The sequence below is a fragment of the Lepidochelys kempii genome, chromosome 1, assembly GCF_965140265.1.
Source record: "Lepidochelys kempii isolate rLepKem1 chromosome 1, rLepKem1.hap2, whole genome shotgun sequence".
In the NCBI taxonomy this organism is placed as follows: domain Eukaryota; kingdom Metazoa; phylum Chordata; order Testudines; family Cheloniidae; genus Lepidochelys; species Lepidochelys kempii.
The window spans coordinates 322030126-322047828 of NC_133256.1; the positions used below are offsets into that span (position 1 = coordinate 322030126).

The 17703-nt window shown below is 41.7% G+C and overlaps 1 protein-coding gene across 1 annotated transcript in view; it reads right to left on the minus strand.

Moving 5' to 3' along the window:
* The window catches only part of LOC140910706 (sucrase-isomaltase, intestinal-like), a 98657-nt gene that overhangs the window by 67965 nt on the left and 12989 nt on the right, over positions 1–17703 (minus strand). Inside the window, exons 3-5 of the mRNA XM_073342416.1 lie at positions 16471–16639; positions 15664–15760; positions 14618–14730 (exon numbers count right to left, since the gene is read on the minus strand). Coding sequence (XP_073198517.1) covers positions 14618–14730; positions 15664–15760; positions 16471–16639 — 379 coding nt within the window. The remainder of the gene's footprint in view (positions 1–14617; positions 14731–15663; positions 15761–16470; positions 16640–17703) is intronic.

The window sequence follows — 17703 nt, forward strand, 5'->3', positions numbered from 1 at the left end:
ATTTATAAAAAGAAAAGATATGCTGCATATCCCAGAGAATGAAGCAGATTCCAAGCACTCAGAAGACTCTAAAGACCCTAATGGCCTTAGACATCATGGACTTCAAAAATGTCATGTGATAAAACTGGAAAATCATCCACTACAGAAATAAGAACGTTTATCACCTGAATACTTTTCAGCCACCATCTCCTTGCTGAAGGACCTGTAAGATCAACTGAGGGCCCCATCAATGATACATCTGTGAAAAGTAGTATGTATAATCAAGTTTTACACACACTAGCTGTCGATTTAAACTGAGATATTGACCAGCAATTTATTCTGCTGAAGCAAAAGTGGGAGCTATCTAAATGTGCTCTTCTAACGCTTGTCATCTAGCCACTGGTTGCTTGACCTCAGATAATTACAACAAATTTGTGGTCCTCACTCACCTGATGGCTGTTTGATTTCAATATTGTGTTTCATTTGCTAAATAATAATTTTCTGGTATGTTTTCCAATGGGTTTCATGTTATATTGTTATGCAACATACTTTTAGCCTAATTAGTTGTAAATTTATCAGGCAGTAATAACATGAATATTGTGTCTGGTTGTATAATCACTAATTGGTTCATCTGATCAGTTTGAGCACTTTAGTTTATTGCTTTCTTTTGCTATACAGTCTGGTTGAAAATTAGCTGTTTGTCCTGATAGGAATGGTGTGTGTTATATAACTGTTCAGTGAACTAAGAGCTGAACCTATTCTATAGTGGGATTTTGCAGAGAAATACAGAATGTTTATTTTAAAGCATATGTAACCATGATGGAACCATCCTACGACTTACCTTAAACACCAGTTCTCTCAGTAGAATTTAACAATCAGAATAATAGAATATCAGGGTTGGAAGGGACCTCAGGAGGTCATCTAGTCCAACCCCCTGCTCAAAGCAGGACCAAGCCCCAATTTTTTTGCCCCAATCCCTAAATGGCCCCCTTAAGGATTGAATTACAACCCTGAGTTTAGCAGGCCAATGCTCAAACCACTGAGCTATCCCTCCCCCGAGGGAAGGAAGAGGCAGTAATAGAGTGGAGAATTTTTATTGTTATACAAGCTGTGACACATGTGTGTAATACCTTCAGTAATTACTGTAACTCAGCTGTTATTGTGCCACTGGCATGCTATTTCCTGTAAACCAACCAACTAGCTAAATTCCTTGCAAAATAGTGTGCAGGAAAAGAAACAGCTCATTAGGGATGGGAGAAGGATTTGCTTTTCAATCAGGCACTCCCTTTCCATTCTCTTCACTGCCCCCAAAGTTCATTTCAAACGGATTAGATTCAGATACAAGTGACGTTTTGGAACTGCACCATTTTAACCCTCTACCTACACATGTTATGATCAAACTCCAAGGGCTCGCTGCTTTCACTAGGGGCCCTGTCCTTACCAAAGCTCCACCACTTGGCTTCATCTCCATTTTCCTCATCAGTGCAGCTAGGGCAGGGGTATTTATTTATCCAAGTGCTGCTGGTTATAAATATTTTGTGCATAAGAGATAAACACGAGTTACAGACAAAAAGCAAAATTAATATTTAATTCTACTCTAGGCAAAAAGAAAGGCAAAGCAAGCAATCCGCTGAGAACAAATCCCCTTTCTTATAGGCTGTCATAGATATGCTTTCAGTGGCCTAATCAGGTGGCAAGGTCATAGATGGCCTCAAAGGCAGCAGAACAGCTGTGGCTTGGCTACACTGGGGTCCATCCATAAGGGCTGCACCAGGGGATTCAGTACCTCCGGCGCACTGGGGACCATGTTCCATAGGAGCAGTCGCCGTCCCCCCATTCAGGGCAGTTTGAGGATGAGGTGCAGAAGACACAGGGTGTGTGGCTAATGGTCAAGGAGGTGAAGCAGAGGGGCTATACGTTGCACTGTAGTCTCAGAGTTCCAGTTGCAGCCATGGAGTGTCTCTGCTGGTGCCTTGTGGCCTTACAGTGCTTACACACAGAGGTGATCGGACCCACAGAGATAGGCAGATGGGGGAGAAGCTTGTCCCCAAAGAACTTCATTACAAACCCTATTTAGCTTAAGGGCTTAGTGAAAGATGGGAAACCAGCATCTCGCTGCCCTTTGTGCCTTTGAAAATCTCACACTGAATCCTGACTTGATAGAATGAAGAATCCTGGTGGAAAGGTTGGTGATGGGAAGGCAGATCTGAAGCTGCCGTTGGAAGAAATGCATTGGAACAGTGAGCCAGTGCAACACACAGACAGGAGCATGTTACTTCTGCTCTCAACATGTGCTCCTTAACTGCTGCCAGCTAGTATTTGCTCCTGAGGGCAGCACACACACTAGCCAGCAGGGGGACTGGTCATACCACCTTTCTTGTACGCCCATCAGGCATGTGACTCGTATCTTCTAGTGTCATCTTGCACACCACCAAGTCATTTTGCCTCACTGCTTGTGCATAGGAGGAGGCTCCTGCACCTGTCTTCCCTTCCCTGCTTGGGCACCGGCATATCAGAGGACATAATTTGGCCCCAAGAGCATAATAAAGTGTCCACAAGACAGTTGCCCTGGTTACTGAAGCCTGTGGTTATAAAAACTGCACCACAGGGCAAAGGAAGACAGATTTTACTACACTGCTTTATGGACTTTATGGACATTACATCTCTTCTCGTCCATTCTATTCTACTCCCTCTTCTTCCCTGGAAAGAGGGCATGACCACAAGAGAGAATACCTCCAATATGACAACAAAGGTGAAAACAAGCCCAGACAAAATAGATTTTCCCCTCCATCCTCCACCCCCTCCCCACATTTCTTGACTCTAAAAGCTGAATCAGTATCCTAGAGACTAATAACATGGTAACAGTAGCATTAGATATCAGGGAATTTCACAATGTTTGCTTAAAAAGTTAGTTTCACTATGAAATTACCTCCGTGCATTCTTTAAGATTCCTCACAGAGCCTAACACAAAGTCAAAGAATACAGAACAGCATGGATTTTTTCTGGCCTGTGACATATCTATTAAGGAAATACTGGCTGTCCCTTACCTGGCTTTCTCAGAGCCAACCTCAGTTTCCACAGAAATAGGGCTGGAATTTAAGCTGCCAGAAGTCATTAGCTGAGAGCAAGAATTCTCTCTCTTGTTATTTTCAGCTGCTGGCCACCCGCTGAGCTGCGAAAGTACTGGTTTCAAACACCAGCAAAAGACTTTTAAAAGATCCAATGGGAGATCACAAATGTGCCCGTGTCCTGCCTTTTGCACTACCCTCGGTGTACCTCCTGTCCTGAGATGGTTAGAATGACATAACACTTCCAGCCAGCTGACTCTTGCTCCCAGCATTGCTAGCACTAGTGGAAGTGCACGAGTAGGAGATTCTTCTTTGAGTGTCCTCTGCATATTCCCCCTTTTGGGATATGAGCTGACTGGTGCGGTTGAATAGTGGAGCCTCCTGTAAGCTGTGCCTGTTAGAGCGTTAGCACTTGCATGCCCCTGCCTCGCCCTCCCCTCAGCATTCCAGCATATTCTGAGGGTGTGGCCATAAAAGGCCCCCTCAGTCCTTCCAACTGCTGATCTGATAGATGAGAACCTTCTCTGAATTCCATGGATCCAAAGCATTTTAGATAAGTGCCTTGTTGTGCTTAGTAGTTAGCGACTGGATTAGTCTAACAGTTAATTTTACTGTTATTCTTCATTAGAATCAGTGCCAAGAATAGTGGTTGATGTGAAGAACAAGAAGCACAGACTCAAGAGGTGCACGCCATGTCTTGCATTTGACACTCACACCCTGTGCTTGAAATATTTAGGCAAGGGCCATTCTCCTTCACACTGTACCATCTGTGGCACTTGTTCTCCTCATGCTGGGAAAGGCGGACAAAATAAGCTTCAAGGCCTTTTGCTTGAAGAAGTTTTAATGGCTAACGTTCCTGGATTGTGGGTCTCCAATGTCTGACAAAATGATTAAGGGTCTTGAATTGGCACCAGGTGCTTCTGGTTCCAGAAGGCATTGTTATTGACTTAGTCAGCCTCTCCACCAAGCTCCAGTTCCAAGATGACTGAGTGTTCAGTAGCTAAACTTCTGAACCTCATATTGAGAAGAGGTCAGCCCTTCACCAAAAGAGTTATGGGCAATGGGTAATCTGTGACTGGGGCCTCTGCGGATCTGGGACCCTTGGTTCAGAGGAAAAAGAAGACCAAGACAAAGCATCTTTCACTGCAGGAGAAAACTCCTCAGTCAAGAGATTCATCTTCAGATTGGGAATTTATGGATCTGAAACTTGCCAGAGATCTGTACCTTAAGGCCTCTCTGTATCATCGTATTGTACAACATTATGGTTCTGGAAAATCATCTGATCCAAATACTTCATCTTTCTCAGTTCCATCTATAGTCATTACAGCACAGGTATACTCTGATCCACCTGGCCCCATAGATTTTTTCGGTTCCACGCTGAGATCTGGAAAACTAAGTGTGAAAAAGCATTTTTCAGACTCCTTTCCTCCAGACAAGAGGCAGAGTGCATGAAGAGGCACTGTAGTGCAAGAATCTGCAGAAATACTAACTCTGCCAGCTAAGATTCTTATTGGGTTGCAGAGGTAGACAATATCTCCCATATATCTACTTCAACTTCCAACTTCAATTGTTTCTTCTATCAGCTCCTTGTTAGATCCAGGATCAGAACACCATTCAGAGGAAGATCTGGATCTGGTGGTATTTGTGGATCCACAACCCTTTCCTGTCTTATCCAAAAATTGCATTTCTCATCTGGATTATCAGCAGGTCCCCTATCCTCAGTACTATGACACCATGCTAGAATTGAAGAGTTGGCAGGATTGGCATATGCCACCTTGGATATCCTGGCTCAATCAACCTCCCTTCATATCTTAGTCTTTGGATCCATGTTGAGACAGAACTACTCCTGTGGAGCTGGGATGTTCAGAGCCTAACCCTGCAGATCCAGTGATAAGAACTACGGCTCTACCATTGTCCCTGACGCTCTTTATGAAGAAGAGCAGGAATGAGATTCCCCTTCTCAACAACTTGAACTCAGCAACTTGAACAATAATTACCAGGTGTTTCCTCGCCTGATGAAATGTGGGTGTTGCATCAGCTTAGTCTCTCTTGGAAAAACACTATTCAATGTCATGAGCTTATTAGCTGAATGGTTACTACATAAACTTCACATCTGTCACAGATGAAGCTCCTCACACAGTCTTTGATATATTTGGTAGTACCCCTACCAACAAGGTTTCTTTACCAGTCTTGGAAGGTCGCTTGCAACCAGCAAAATCAATATAGAAAAAACTCTCATCTTGCCAACCTATTTCCAAGAAGAGAGGCTATATCAAATCCCGTATGAGTGTTTTTCATGCTTTTATGCTTCCTGCTCCTAACTCCCTAGTCGTGGCAGCAACAGCACAGAGGTCAAAAGCTGGGTACTTACACTCCACTCCTAATGATAGAGAAGGGAAAAGATTAGATTCTTTGGGAAGGAAACTGTTTTCTTAGTCTTCCTTGATTATGAGGATTGCTAACCATCAAGCAATCATTACCAGTATCAATTTCACCTATGGGACAAAATTTCATTCTTTACAAAGAATATTCTGGAGGAAGATTGAAAGTTAGCTAACGCCGTTATGAAAATGTGGGCCAAAAATGTCCTTAGAGGCTCCTTTGACATTTCAGATGCTTCTTCAAGATCATAGCCTCTTCTATATTTCTTCATAGGCTAACTTGATTCTGATCTTTTTCTCTCCCCTTGTTACTAAATCAAAGATCAAGGATCTCCCATTTGAGGGAAACAATCCGTCCAGTTCTAAAACAGATGAAGCGTTAGAAAAATGAGATCTAAATCAAGGATCTCTAGGACTCTTGCAGTCTTTCAGGAGGATTTCTGCATCTTGTTTAGATACTGGAGACAATGTTATATACCCTGTTCATCTTCTTCTTACTACTCTTAAAGACAAGACTAGTAGCAACAACAGCATCCTCCTCCTTCTCAGTCCCAATTAAGAAAAAGATCCTCTAAATCCAAGATGAGATCAAAGAACTTTTCTACTACCACTACTTCTTTAACTTCTGTTAGACCTCAGGTTTGACATTACAGCTGAGAGCTGAAAACCAATCTTACACAGTTCTTCTGTAGCTTTCTGTCTCATTTTTACACCAAATGTTAAAACATCACTACAGACAGATGGGTTTGGGACATTATTAAAGAGGGCTACACCATCCAATTCAAGACCATCTCTCCATAGCACCCTCCTGTTCCTTTTTAGGGACCTCTCTAATGAGACATTTCTGAGATCAGAAATCCATTCTCTTCTATTAGAGGGAGCAATAGAGGAGGTTCTGGAAAACCTCAGGAATCAAGGTTTTTATTATAGATATTTCCTCTTTAAACACACACACACACACACACACGATATTTTAAACAAATTCTAGATATGAATCTAGATCTAATTAAACAAACACACCAGAAAGTTCTGCTTCGGGATATTGACTCAGTTCAATTTTCCCCTTTCTTTCTGCTCAGGATTGGTTTGATGCTCTTGATCTCAAGCATGATTACTTCCATATTTTTATTCAATCTTCTCACAGGAAATACCTTTCTTTTGCCCTCGGGCAGGACCATTTCCAATACTAAGTTCTCCCCCTTGGCCTTTCTGCTAAACCCAGAGCTTTTTATAAAATGCCTTTCTGTAATAGCAGCCTTCCTCAGAAGACAAGGAATTTTCATTTTTCCATATGCCAGTGACTGGCTTCTGAAAGTTCATGCCAAAGATGAGTTGAACCTAGTAATTCTTTTCACACAGTCTCTGTTCCAAAAACTAGGTTTTCTGATAAACAAGAAAAAATCCATAATGTATCCAGCAAAAACAAACAATCTCCAAACTCTTTCACAGGAGCAGTTCTCAACTCCAGAGTAGTGAGAGCGTACCTCCTAGAGCAGTGGTTCTCAAAGCCGGTCGGCCACTTGTTCAGGGAAAGACCCTGCTGGGCCGGACCGGTTTGTTTACCTGCCACACCCACAGGTTCAGCCGATCGCGGCTCCCACTAGCCATGGTTTGCCACTGCAGGTCAATGGGGGCTGCAGGAAACAGCATGGGTCAAGGGATGTGCCAGGTAAACATCCCCACACTCCCATTGGCCTGGAGTGGCGAACCGCAGCCAATGGGAGCCGAGAACGCAGATTTGAGCCACGAAAATGGCCAAACTGAGGGCTACTGTGAATCTCTGAGGCAAGCAAAATCTGCCAATAAGCGCAGGAACCACCAAGGCAGAGGAGGAACTTTGTCACACACCCTACATTCTTACCACAAGGCTCAGAATGAGTCTTCTTCAACGCTGGGTTTCAAGAAATTTCAAGCCAAAAATGTGCAGTATGCACATGGTGCTTACAGTCCCAGCGAAGGCCTCAGATGCTCTCCTATGGAGACTGAAGCCCATGAATCTACTGAAAAGAGTGATGTTCAATCCATTGCCTATTTCAGTAACAGCTAGAACAGATGCTTCCAAGAACAGTTGGAGTGCGCATCTTAGCACATTAATGGCAAGGAGTCTGTGGAATCTGCAACAATTATAACTTCATATCAATGTCCATTTAGCACTCAGATCCTTCCTTCCCCAAATTCAGGGCTCTGTGGTTCAAGTTGCCAAGGACAATGACAGCGATGTAGTATGTAAATAAACAGATCATTACAACTTTGCCGAGAAGCAATAAAACTATGGGACTGGTGTATATGTCACAAAATTTATCTAACTGCATTGCATATAGGGATCTCAGAACTAACTAATCGACCAACTGAGTAGAGACTCTTTGCAGAGTTATAAATGGTCTCTGAAGCAATCAGTGATTCAGGACATCTTCAATCCTTGGAAATTTCCAAGCATAGACCTCTTTGCCATCAGCCTCAATACCAAATACCACTTTTGTTCAAGAGCAAGGACAAAGTAGTGCTCTGGCTGCACCCAAAATTTTTACCTAAAATAATTTCTGATTTTCATGTTAATCAATGATGTATTAACCTTCCAGTATTCTTTTGAAAACTTCATAAAAGTGAATCAAAGTTACATTGTTTGGATGCTAAAAGAGTTTTAACTAATTATTTGGATAGAACAAAAATGTTCAGGATTGTTCATAAACTGTTACCTATTCAGATAATTATAAAGGAAAAGCTTTTTCTGCTTAAACTAGATGGGTCAGACACTATATAGAAGAGAGTAGAGAAAGCATCACAATCACTTCTGCTGCTATTAAAACCCATTCTACTAGGGCAGTTGCTACTTCAGCAGCATACTTCAAACACCTCCCATTAATAGAAATTTGTAAAGCAGCCAAAAGGAGCTCAATACATCCTTTTACTAAAGATTATGCATTAGACATAGCTGGTAGGTTTGGCACGACAGTTCTCCAATCTCTCTTTAATTAGGACATCTTGTCCCACCAGCCATTTTACTATATACTGTTCGCCAAACTATTGAAAGAGTGGGAATATGCAGAGGACACTTGAAGAAGAGATGAAGGTTACTTCCTTGTAAACTAGGTTCTTCAAGATGGGACTCTGCATATTTGCACTCCCCCACCCTCCTTCCCTTCTTCTGTGGAAGTAACAGAGGCAGGATCTGCTGCCGTGGCGCCTTTTACAGCAGGGCCCTCAGAACATGATGAAATGCTGAGGGCAGAGGCAAAAGGGAGCACGCAAGCACGAACACCAGAGGCACTGCTTACCCCAGGGACCACCATGCAGCTGCACTGGTCAGCACCTATTCCAAGAGGGTGAATGTGCTGGGTCCATCTCAAAGATCCTTGGTTACAAGTAAGTAACCTTCATTTTCCTAAAAACTGCCAGGATAGCCCTTGTGTTGGGTCCCTGATATCGTTGGCTTTAACCCTGAGGAGTTTGGATGTACCCCTGTGTTTTGCATGCACTAATATTGCAATTACACACCCTACCACCCAGCACTTTGTCATGTGCATGTGCTTCTTTGGCGTTTCTTTATGGGGTCTCTTCCTTGGCACTGCTGGGGCAGTAATTGTCTGTGCAGGAGCACAATTAATAAACCTCCTGGCCTTTAGTAACCAGGAGAACCAAGTGACCTGTCACTTCTTTTGAAGCAGTTCTCAGACCACTGAATAGCAATTGCTCCTCACATTCCCAAACAGGCTATTTATTTACATGAGTTCCCTGCCCAATTGGGAACGTGTTTAATGAGGAGGGGAGCAAACCAGCAGCAGGCAGTGATTCTCCCCTCATTAGACACTGGCAAATATGGTTTCATGATGTCTGCAGTCTCCAGTCCAATTACTTGGCTTTTCATTAGCAAAACTCAGCCTAACTGCTCTAAAAACAGCATGTGATTGCACCTGTGAAGGAAGGCTTGAACCTTTCAAAGCTTAGTTAATATCTCTGAATCCTGACAGATGCCGAGGTCGCAAAACATTTCCCTCTGTGCTGTCCCTGGTTTGTTTTCTCGACCCACAATTTTGAAATGCAGCACGTAAAATAATCAAAGCCCAGAGAAGCATAATACAGAAATGGTTCAGACAGGTTTCTTACCACTTATTTTGTTCCTCTACCTTGCAGTTCATTCCTGCTCCCGAGACATTACTGTTTTAGAAAATGGTCAGAGTACAATGTTGTGTGGCTATGATGCGTGATTGGGATTAAATTCCAAACCATGCTATTATATTCTAGTACAATAGATCGCTACAAGCTGCTCTAATTTACACCTGGCTGCCCATGGCCCAATGGACTATTCCAGCACCCAGGAATAAATGGAATGCCAGCGTACTCCAGCTACATCCCCATTTCACAGGCCACACATCCTATGCCAGGAAATGTGGGTGGGTGCCAAACAGGCACTAGACCAGCTCTGTCCCACCCCTGGGTTCCTGCTGCACAGGGGAATTCACCGGCTTTGCAGCCTCTTTTTTTGTGATGATTTGCAATGCAGTGGCATTGTAATTGAAAGAAGAATTGAACAGCTAGCATGAGAGCACACACTGCAGCTTTTCTGCCTCACAATTGTGGGTGAACCATGTTTAGTGCATTGTAGGAAAATCTGGGCAGCTGTGGATGGAGCATCCAGAGGCATACACATACACCGAGAGTGGCATCAGCAACACTTAGCCCTGGTCTACACTGGGGGGCGGGGGAGGGGACCGACCTAAGATACGCAACTTCAGCTACGCGACTGCTGCCACTCCCCCGTCGACTCCGCTTCCGCCTTTCGCGAGCTGGAGTTCCGGAATTGATGGGGAGCGTGTTCGGGGATCGATTTATCGCATCTAGGTGAGATGCAATAAATCGATCCCCACTAGATCAATCACTACCCGCCGATCTGGTGGGTATGAAGACCTGCCCTTGGAGACTAGCACTCTGTGACATCCTACTACACACACAGCTAGTTGGAAGGAAGACCAGCCAAACAAGCTACATAGCTTAGTTCGGAATTCCCGTCTGTCCAGAAAAATAACAACGTTGAAAACTGATTACAATAAGGAAACCATGTGCTAGGACAGGCTTCTATCTGTCTTCCACAGTTTTTACATGGCCCCATCATTGTAATTTCTGAATGCTTAAGCTTTTGACAAGGGGAATGCATGATTAGCAGCCACAGCACCTGGCTGCATTAGTAATGTTGCATGTGCACATAAGGTGTGTTTAGAGCTAGGTATTTCACTAACTGGGTAAAAAAAGTTCCTTTAAAAGTTATATTGTACACAAGACCTCGTGGACGATACCAAGCCGGGAGGGGTTACAAGTGGTTTGGAGAATAGGATCATAATTTAAAATGATCTGGACAAACTGGAGAAATGGTCTGAAGTAAATAGGATGAAATTCAACAAGGACAAATGCAAATTACTCCATTTAGGAAGGAACATTCAGTTGCACACATACAACATGGGAAATGACTGCCTAGGAAGGAGTATTATGGAAAGGGATCTGGGGGTCATAGTGGATCACAAGCTGAATATGAGTCAACAGTGTAACACTGCTGCAAAAAAAGTGAACACCATTCTGGGATGTATTAGCAGAGTATTGTAAGCAAGACACAAGAAGCAATTATTTCACTCTACTCCACACTGATTAGGCCTCAACAGGAATATTGTGTCCAGTTCAGGGTGCTACATTTCAGGAAAGATGTGGACAAACTGGAGAAAGTCAAGAGAAGAGCAGCAAAAATGATTAAAGGTCTAGAAAACATGACCCGTGAGGGAAGATAGAAAAAAATGGGTTTGTTTAGTCTGTAGAAGAGAAGACTGAGAGGGGACACGAAAACAGTTTTTAAGGTTGTTGAAAGGTTGTTACAAGGAGAAGGGAGAAAAATTGTTCTCCTTAACCTCTGAGGATGGGACAAGAAGCAATGGGCTTAAATTGCAGCAAGGGAGGTTTAGGTTGGACATTAGGAAAAACTTCCTGTCAGGGTGGTTAAGCACTGGAATAAATTGCCCAGGGAGATTGTGGACTCTGAATCATTGGAGATTTTTAAGAACAGGTTAGACAAACACCTGTCAGGGGTGGTCTAGATAGTACTTTGTCCTGCTATGAGTGCAGGGAACTGGACTAGATGACCTCTCGAGGTCCCTTCCAGTCCTGGGATTCTGTGATTATTTAAACAAAGCACAGTATACAACACTGGTCCCTACAGTGATGGTAGCTAATCATCCAAACCAAACAAGGTTCTTTTTCCTTCATGCAATTTTAGAGGATCCCTTTCCCCTTGGCAGAAACGAAAAACCGGAAAGATCTTGCCTTTTCTGGAATAGTAATGTAATCCATTGGTCAGTATGTGTTACAGGCCTTCCTCTGTGCCCAATCTGCAGAAGAGATGAGTCTATTATAGCCCAGCTAGAGACCCAGGACTCTTTGGCTCAAGCTGTAGCCGCTCATGCTTTTACCTCTGGAGGTCCATCAGACAAACAGAAACAAACTGAGTTCTCTCCTTACCGGAGTGCAAGTGGAGTTATCCAGTCCCACCGTAGGAAAAGAGTAATATTTCCCCACTCCAACCCATCCTTTTTCTATTTTTATGTAAATCTTGCAGTTGGTCTCTGTAGCTGAAAAATGGTGATTTTGCAACATGAATAAATGGGGACTAAGATATTACCAGCAAACTTTGTTCCTCTTGGTCATATGGGGAGAACATTAATGTATTTCTAGGGCACTGGTCATCATAGTATCTGATTACCTAATCCAGGTCTGTGGTATAGAAGCACTGTTGTATTAATCCAGTGTTTCCCCGAAATGCATTTGTGGTCGGCGTCACATATATTATGGGTACAGCCCTATCAAATTCGTAGTCCATTTTGGTCAGTTTAATGGTCAAAGGATTTTAAAAATAGTAAATTTCATGATTTCAGCTATTTAAATCTGAAATTTCACAGTAATTGTAGGGGTCCTGACCCAAAAAGGAGTTGCGTGGGGTGGCGAGGATATTGTGGGGGGGGGGAAGGGGTGGTATTGCCTCCCTTATTTCTACACTGCTGTTGGCAGGGCGCTGCCTTCAGAGCTGGGCAGCCAGCCAACAGCCACCACTTTCCGGCCACTCAGCTCTGAAGGCAGCACAGAAGTAAGGGTGGCAATACCACAACCCCCCCTAAAATAACCTTCTACACCCCCACCCCCCACAACTCCTTTTTGGGTCAGGACCCGCAATTCGAGAAACTCTCGTCTCCCCTGTGAAATCTGTATAGTTCAGGGTAAAAGCACACAAAAGACCAGATTTCGCAGTCCGTGATGCTTTTTTCATGGCCGTGAATTTGGAAGGGCCCTAATTATGGGCCAACCTTTATGCTTGTTCTCTGCCATCCAGCACTTTGAACAAGAAGCTGGCTGTAGAGGGAAATCCTAATCAGTTTCAGTCTCCTGCCAGCTCCAAGTGTAAAGTGCTTGATGCCAAACAAAATGACACAGCTTATTCCCAGAGAGTCAGTCTTGCACTGCATCAGAGGCTTGTCACATCACTTTTGTCAGCTCCGTGTGTGCGTGGGCGTGCGCATACACACTCAGGCATGTGCAGAGGTGCATGAAAATGGGGAAAATTACAGAATAGAAAAACAAAAATGGATAAGAGACAAACTGAAAGGAAGAGAAGAGAAAGAGAGGGACTTGGATGACAGGATAGGGAAACAAAGAAAGGAAGACGCGAGGGCGGGGTAAAGGTGGCAGAAGAAACACCATGGATCTAAGTAGTGACATTCATAATTTTTCTCCTGATAATTACAGTGGTTACCATTCAAATCTTTACAATTGGCTTTGCAAGCCATTAACATTACCATGGTGTTGATTCTACTTCTTACAGGGAATATAGTGAATACCATAGTGATGTTATTTGTTTACAAAGGCAAAATAGTAAAGAATTTTGTAGCGACCACAAGACCTAGAGCAACAACATTTAGAGGGGAGCAACCAGAATGTGCATTTTGGTCACCCTACTGTATGAGATATAAAATAGTCTATGTATGAAGCTGCAGTGGGCCATATATATATAAAGATAAGCCTGGATGCTCCCCCTATTCTCTGCCTTCTGAGATACCTCCTTATGCTATTGGTGCTCAGACAATATTTACTTTTTTATAAAACCCCTGGGGAAATCCTGTACACAGCTTCACCCTGCTCTTACCCCTCTTTGTACGTCAGTTTGTTTCCTCAGCTGCAATGATAACAATAAGTTCATGTTAGAGATGGACCTGAATGTGATCACCAGATCCAAACTACCTTGAACCTTCAGAAAATTTGGATCCAGATCAGTTCTGGGATCTGTCTTCATGTATTCAAATGAAGTCAAATACTATTGCAGATTTATATTATTAAGCAAAAATACCTGCTTTAATCATGTTAAAGGAACAGACTAATTTCTTCATTCTTGCTTCCTATGTTCACAAACTCTCCGACTCACAAAACTGAGTGAAACAAAAATCAAAAAGGATTAGAATCTCTCCCTGTCTTTCTCATCCAAATGCATAATGAGCGCCTGTAGGAACCGGAACTTCTCCCACGAATCTAATAATTTGCAGGTGGCAAAAAAGGGGCTACAATCAGAACTCCAACATTAATGAGGATAAAATACTGTTAAAAGCTTTTTGTGCTTTGAAAAATGTTATGATTATTGCTCTGTGCAAGAAAAGTACAGGGTAACCCTAGGAAGAGAGAGCGGGGAGGGAATAAAAATAAATATTAATCATCGACCTAGCAGACTTGGGCTAAACAGGGAGGAAAATTAAATCACTGTCCTATTGTGATTTTGGTTATTAGGTGTTGGGAGGTGATCATATACTGTTATAAGAACCCAGATATATTGATAGAGAGAACTTTTCCTAGAGAACTTAAATAGAAAATCCATCTCTGCTATAGAATTCTACAGTTTGATTCAAATGCCTATAGAAATGCTGATCACATTCACTATTAAATTATATAGATTCTTTGAACAATTTATATTAGTCACATCCCAATTAAAGCCTATAGGGTTTTTACAAAAACTTTGCCCAGATGGAGGTATAAAAGTTTTGCCAATAAGCTCCAGTTTGATGTAAACATAACCGATGGACAAATTTATAATCAAATTATCTGACAATACGGATAATTAAGGGTTTCTTTATAGTACATGATCCTGTGTGCCGCAGCTAATTCTCTACTAACCTCTGTGTATTGCTGTACTACATATTCAGGAGTTGGGCCAAGAAATACATAGAAGTCGAGGATCCCTCCAATGGTGCGGAAGGTTAAGGATGGATTTGGACTCAGAGTAATATCTGAAAGAAGAAAACAGAAGTGTTGCACACAGTAGAAATTGCCTCAGTGCCAGTCCTATGCATTCTGAACCCTTCAGTGCACAGCTGCCAAGTAGGTTAGCCAGACACTTACTTTAAACACATATCCCACCCACACAGCCCACAGAACAAGTACAAATCGTCTATCTTCCAGCATCACAAAACAGAAACAGGCACCCTTGCAAGGCGGTCCTGTCTTACATGGATGGCACACTGTATGGACAAAGCGAAATAAGGAAATGTGTATAACAGTAGTAAGCTACTATGGTGCTGTGAGCTATATTTCCAGATTTATTCTATTCTGCACAATAACAAATGCACATAAAATATATTGCAAGGTTTTGTGTTTCTTAATTTCATTTATAGATAAAGGAATCACCCACATGCGTCTAAAGCTCCTCCATAGAATATATACACATCTAATTTTTTACTGGAAGTCATTGCCTGCCAGAGAAATTGATTTCATAGCTTTAGTGAAGATTCCCCTTTTCAAAATTTACAGTATTAGATTAATACAGTGAGGTGACCATGGTAACATGCAAAGCTATTCTTCTCAGATTGAGCACAATACTAACCTAAATTGACTTATTTTGCTGGTGTCAGTCCCAGAGGAAATTTCTATTGACTTCAACTTTCTCTACCCTTGCATCTAGTTTTAAAAAGTTAATCAATCATATAATTTTAGTTGAAAGTGTATATTTTACCTTGTTTTACAGGAATTGCAATGAAGTCTCTTTGAGAACATAATAATGGTCCCTGGAAACTCACTTATGATATGTGTAATATTTTAGAAATCCTGTCACATATTTGTATGTTTAAAAGTCATTAGTGAAAAGAGTTATTTATATATAACAGAAGCAATTTAACATCTTTCTATACTTAATCTATATATGTATGGATCATATACTGTATTACCTTGTGCATTGGAGTTCAGTAAGAGGATACCGTGAGTATTTGAGTCATTCTCGATGCACATATAAAAAGGATGAACTCCATAAAGATTGGTAAATGGCTGAAACATCAAAAATGGATTATATAGAGCTTGTTTTGCCAATCTTTCACAATCTTTGTCAACCAAAAACACATACACAGACAAGGACATTTATTAGTTCATAGCTGAAATGGGTTATTTGCATAACTAATGTAAAGCTTCATCAATAGAACAAGAGATATTTTTAGCCTCAACATTGTCACTTTTATCTTATCTTATTTAAACTCTTAGCCATGGACTATAGCACTCTGGCATTCAGGCAAATGCTCCTGAATGACCAGGCTAAGAAATTCACTGCTAATGAGAATATATCATTGACAGACCAGCATTTAAGCTGCAACTCAGCCAAGCATTTAAGAATGTGCCTAATTTTAATCCCCTTGAAGTCATTCTTAAATGCTTGGATGTATAGGGATGAATTTAAGCATGAGCTTAAATACTATGCTGAATCAGAGCCTTGACACATGGAATATTTTTTACTAGGAACGAAGAATGTTTCTTATGCCAAGTTTCCAAATCACTGTAAAATACCCAGTGATCTTACTATTTAGCTAATTATATTTTGTTGTATTTCCATAACATTTTATGAAACCCATTTTATGTTCTTTGCTGTTAATTCAAAAATAACACCTCTTGTCATATAGTAATGCTATTAATCTGATATTATTTTATTTTGCCATTTAATTTTTACAGTATGATCCCAGCACCAGATGCTGCATTAAATGACTTACCGTTGGTGGCTGGTCTCTGGAAAACATTGCATAATTAACAAAATTCATATTGTGCTTAAAGGATGGATGTTCATGTTCACCAAATCCATAAACAGAGGTGGATGGCACAATGGTGGTAATCTGCAGATACTGTCTGGAAAAAATTAAATCTCCAAGTGATGTGTCCCACCTGTGTCAAATACAGAAAGAGTCTGAACATGATTAGTTTGCTCATTCCTTATATTCATCACTTTAACATCAAGTTGGAATATTGGAAATTTTGTTGCATTTCTTGCAATAGTAACATATACAAATGCAACTTACAAATTAGTTCTGTGTGTGCTTCTAATGTGCTTAAACATATATAGTATATAAAATGAGTAAAAGGAAGGCATTATATAAAGTACTGTCACTGAAATATGCAGTTGCTCTTGCTATTTCTATGACCAGTGGGACATATGGAAGACTGTTATCACATGGTGGTGTCTGCAATGTCACTAACAATAACAACATTTAGTTGCAATCATCTTTGATTAGCGTATAAAGTCCCATTGAAATTAATGGGATTACTTGTGTGCTCAAACTAAAGCATATGTTTAATGCTTTGTTGGATCAGGGCTGAGGGTTGGATCAGAGATAGATCACTGACTTTAACAGATGTGAGGGTGCATGGTACCCCACAAGACCATGTCTTTAAACGACAGAAAGAAAAGGAGTACTTGTGGCACCTTAGAGACTAACCAATTTATTTGAGCATGAGCTTTTGTGAGCTACAGCTCACTTCATCGGATGCATACCGTGGAAACTGCAGAAGACATTATATACACAGAGACCATGAAACAATACCTCCTCCCACCCCACTCTCCTGCTGGTAATAGCTTATCTAAAGTGATCATCAAGATGGGCCATTTCCAGCACAAATCCAGGTTTTCTCACCCTCCGCCCCCCCCCCCACAAAAACTCACTCTCCTGCTGGTAATAGCCCATCCAAAGTGACCACTCTCTTTAAAATGTGTATGATAATCAAGGTGGGCCATTTCCAGCACAAATCCAGGTTTTCTCACCCCCCCCACCCCTCTCCAAAAACCACACACACAAACTCACTCTCCTGCTGGTAATAGCTTATCCAAAGTGACCACTCTCCTCACAATGTGTATGAAAATCAAGGTGGGCCATTTCCAGCACAAATACAGGTTTTCTCACCCCCCCACCCCCTCTTTTTTTTTTTTTTTTTTTTCAAAAAAACACACACAC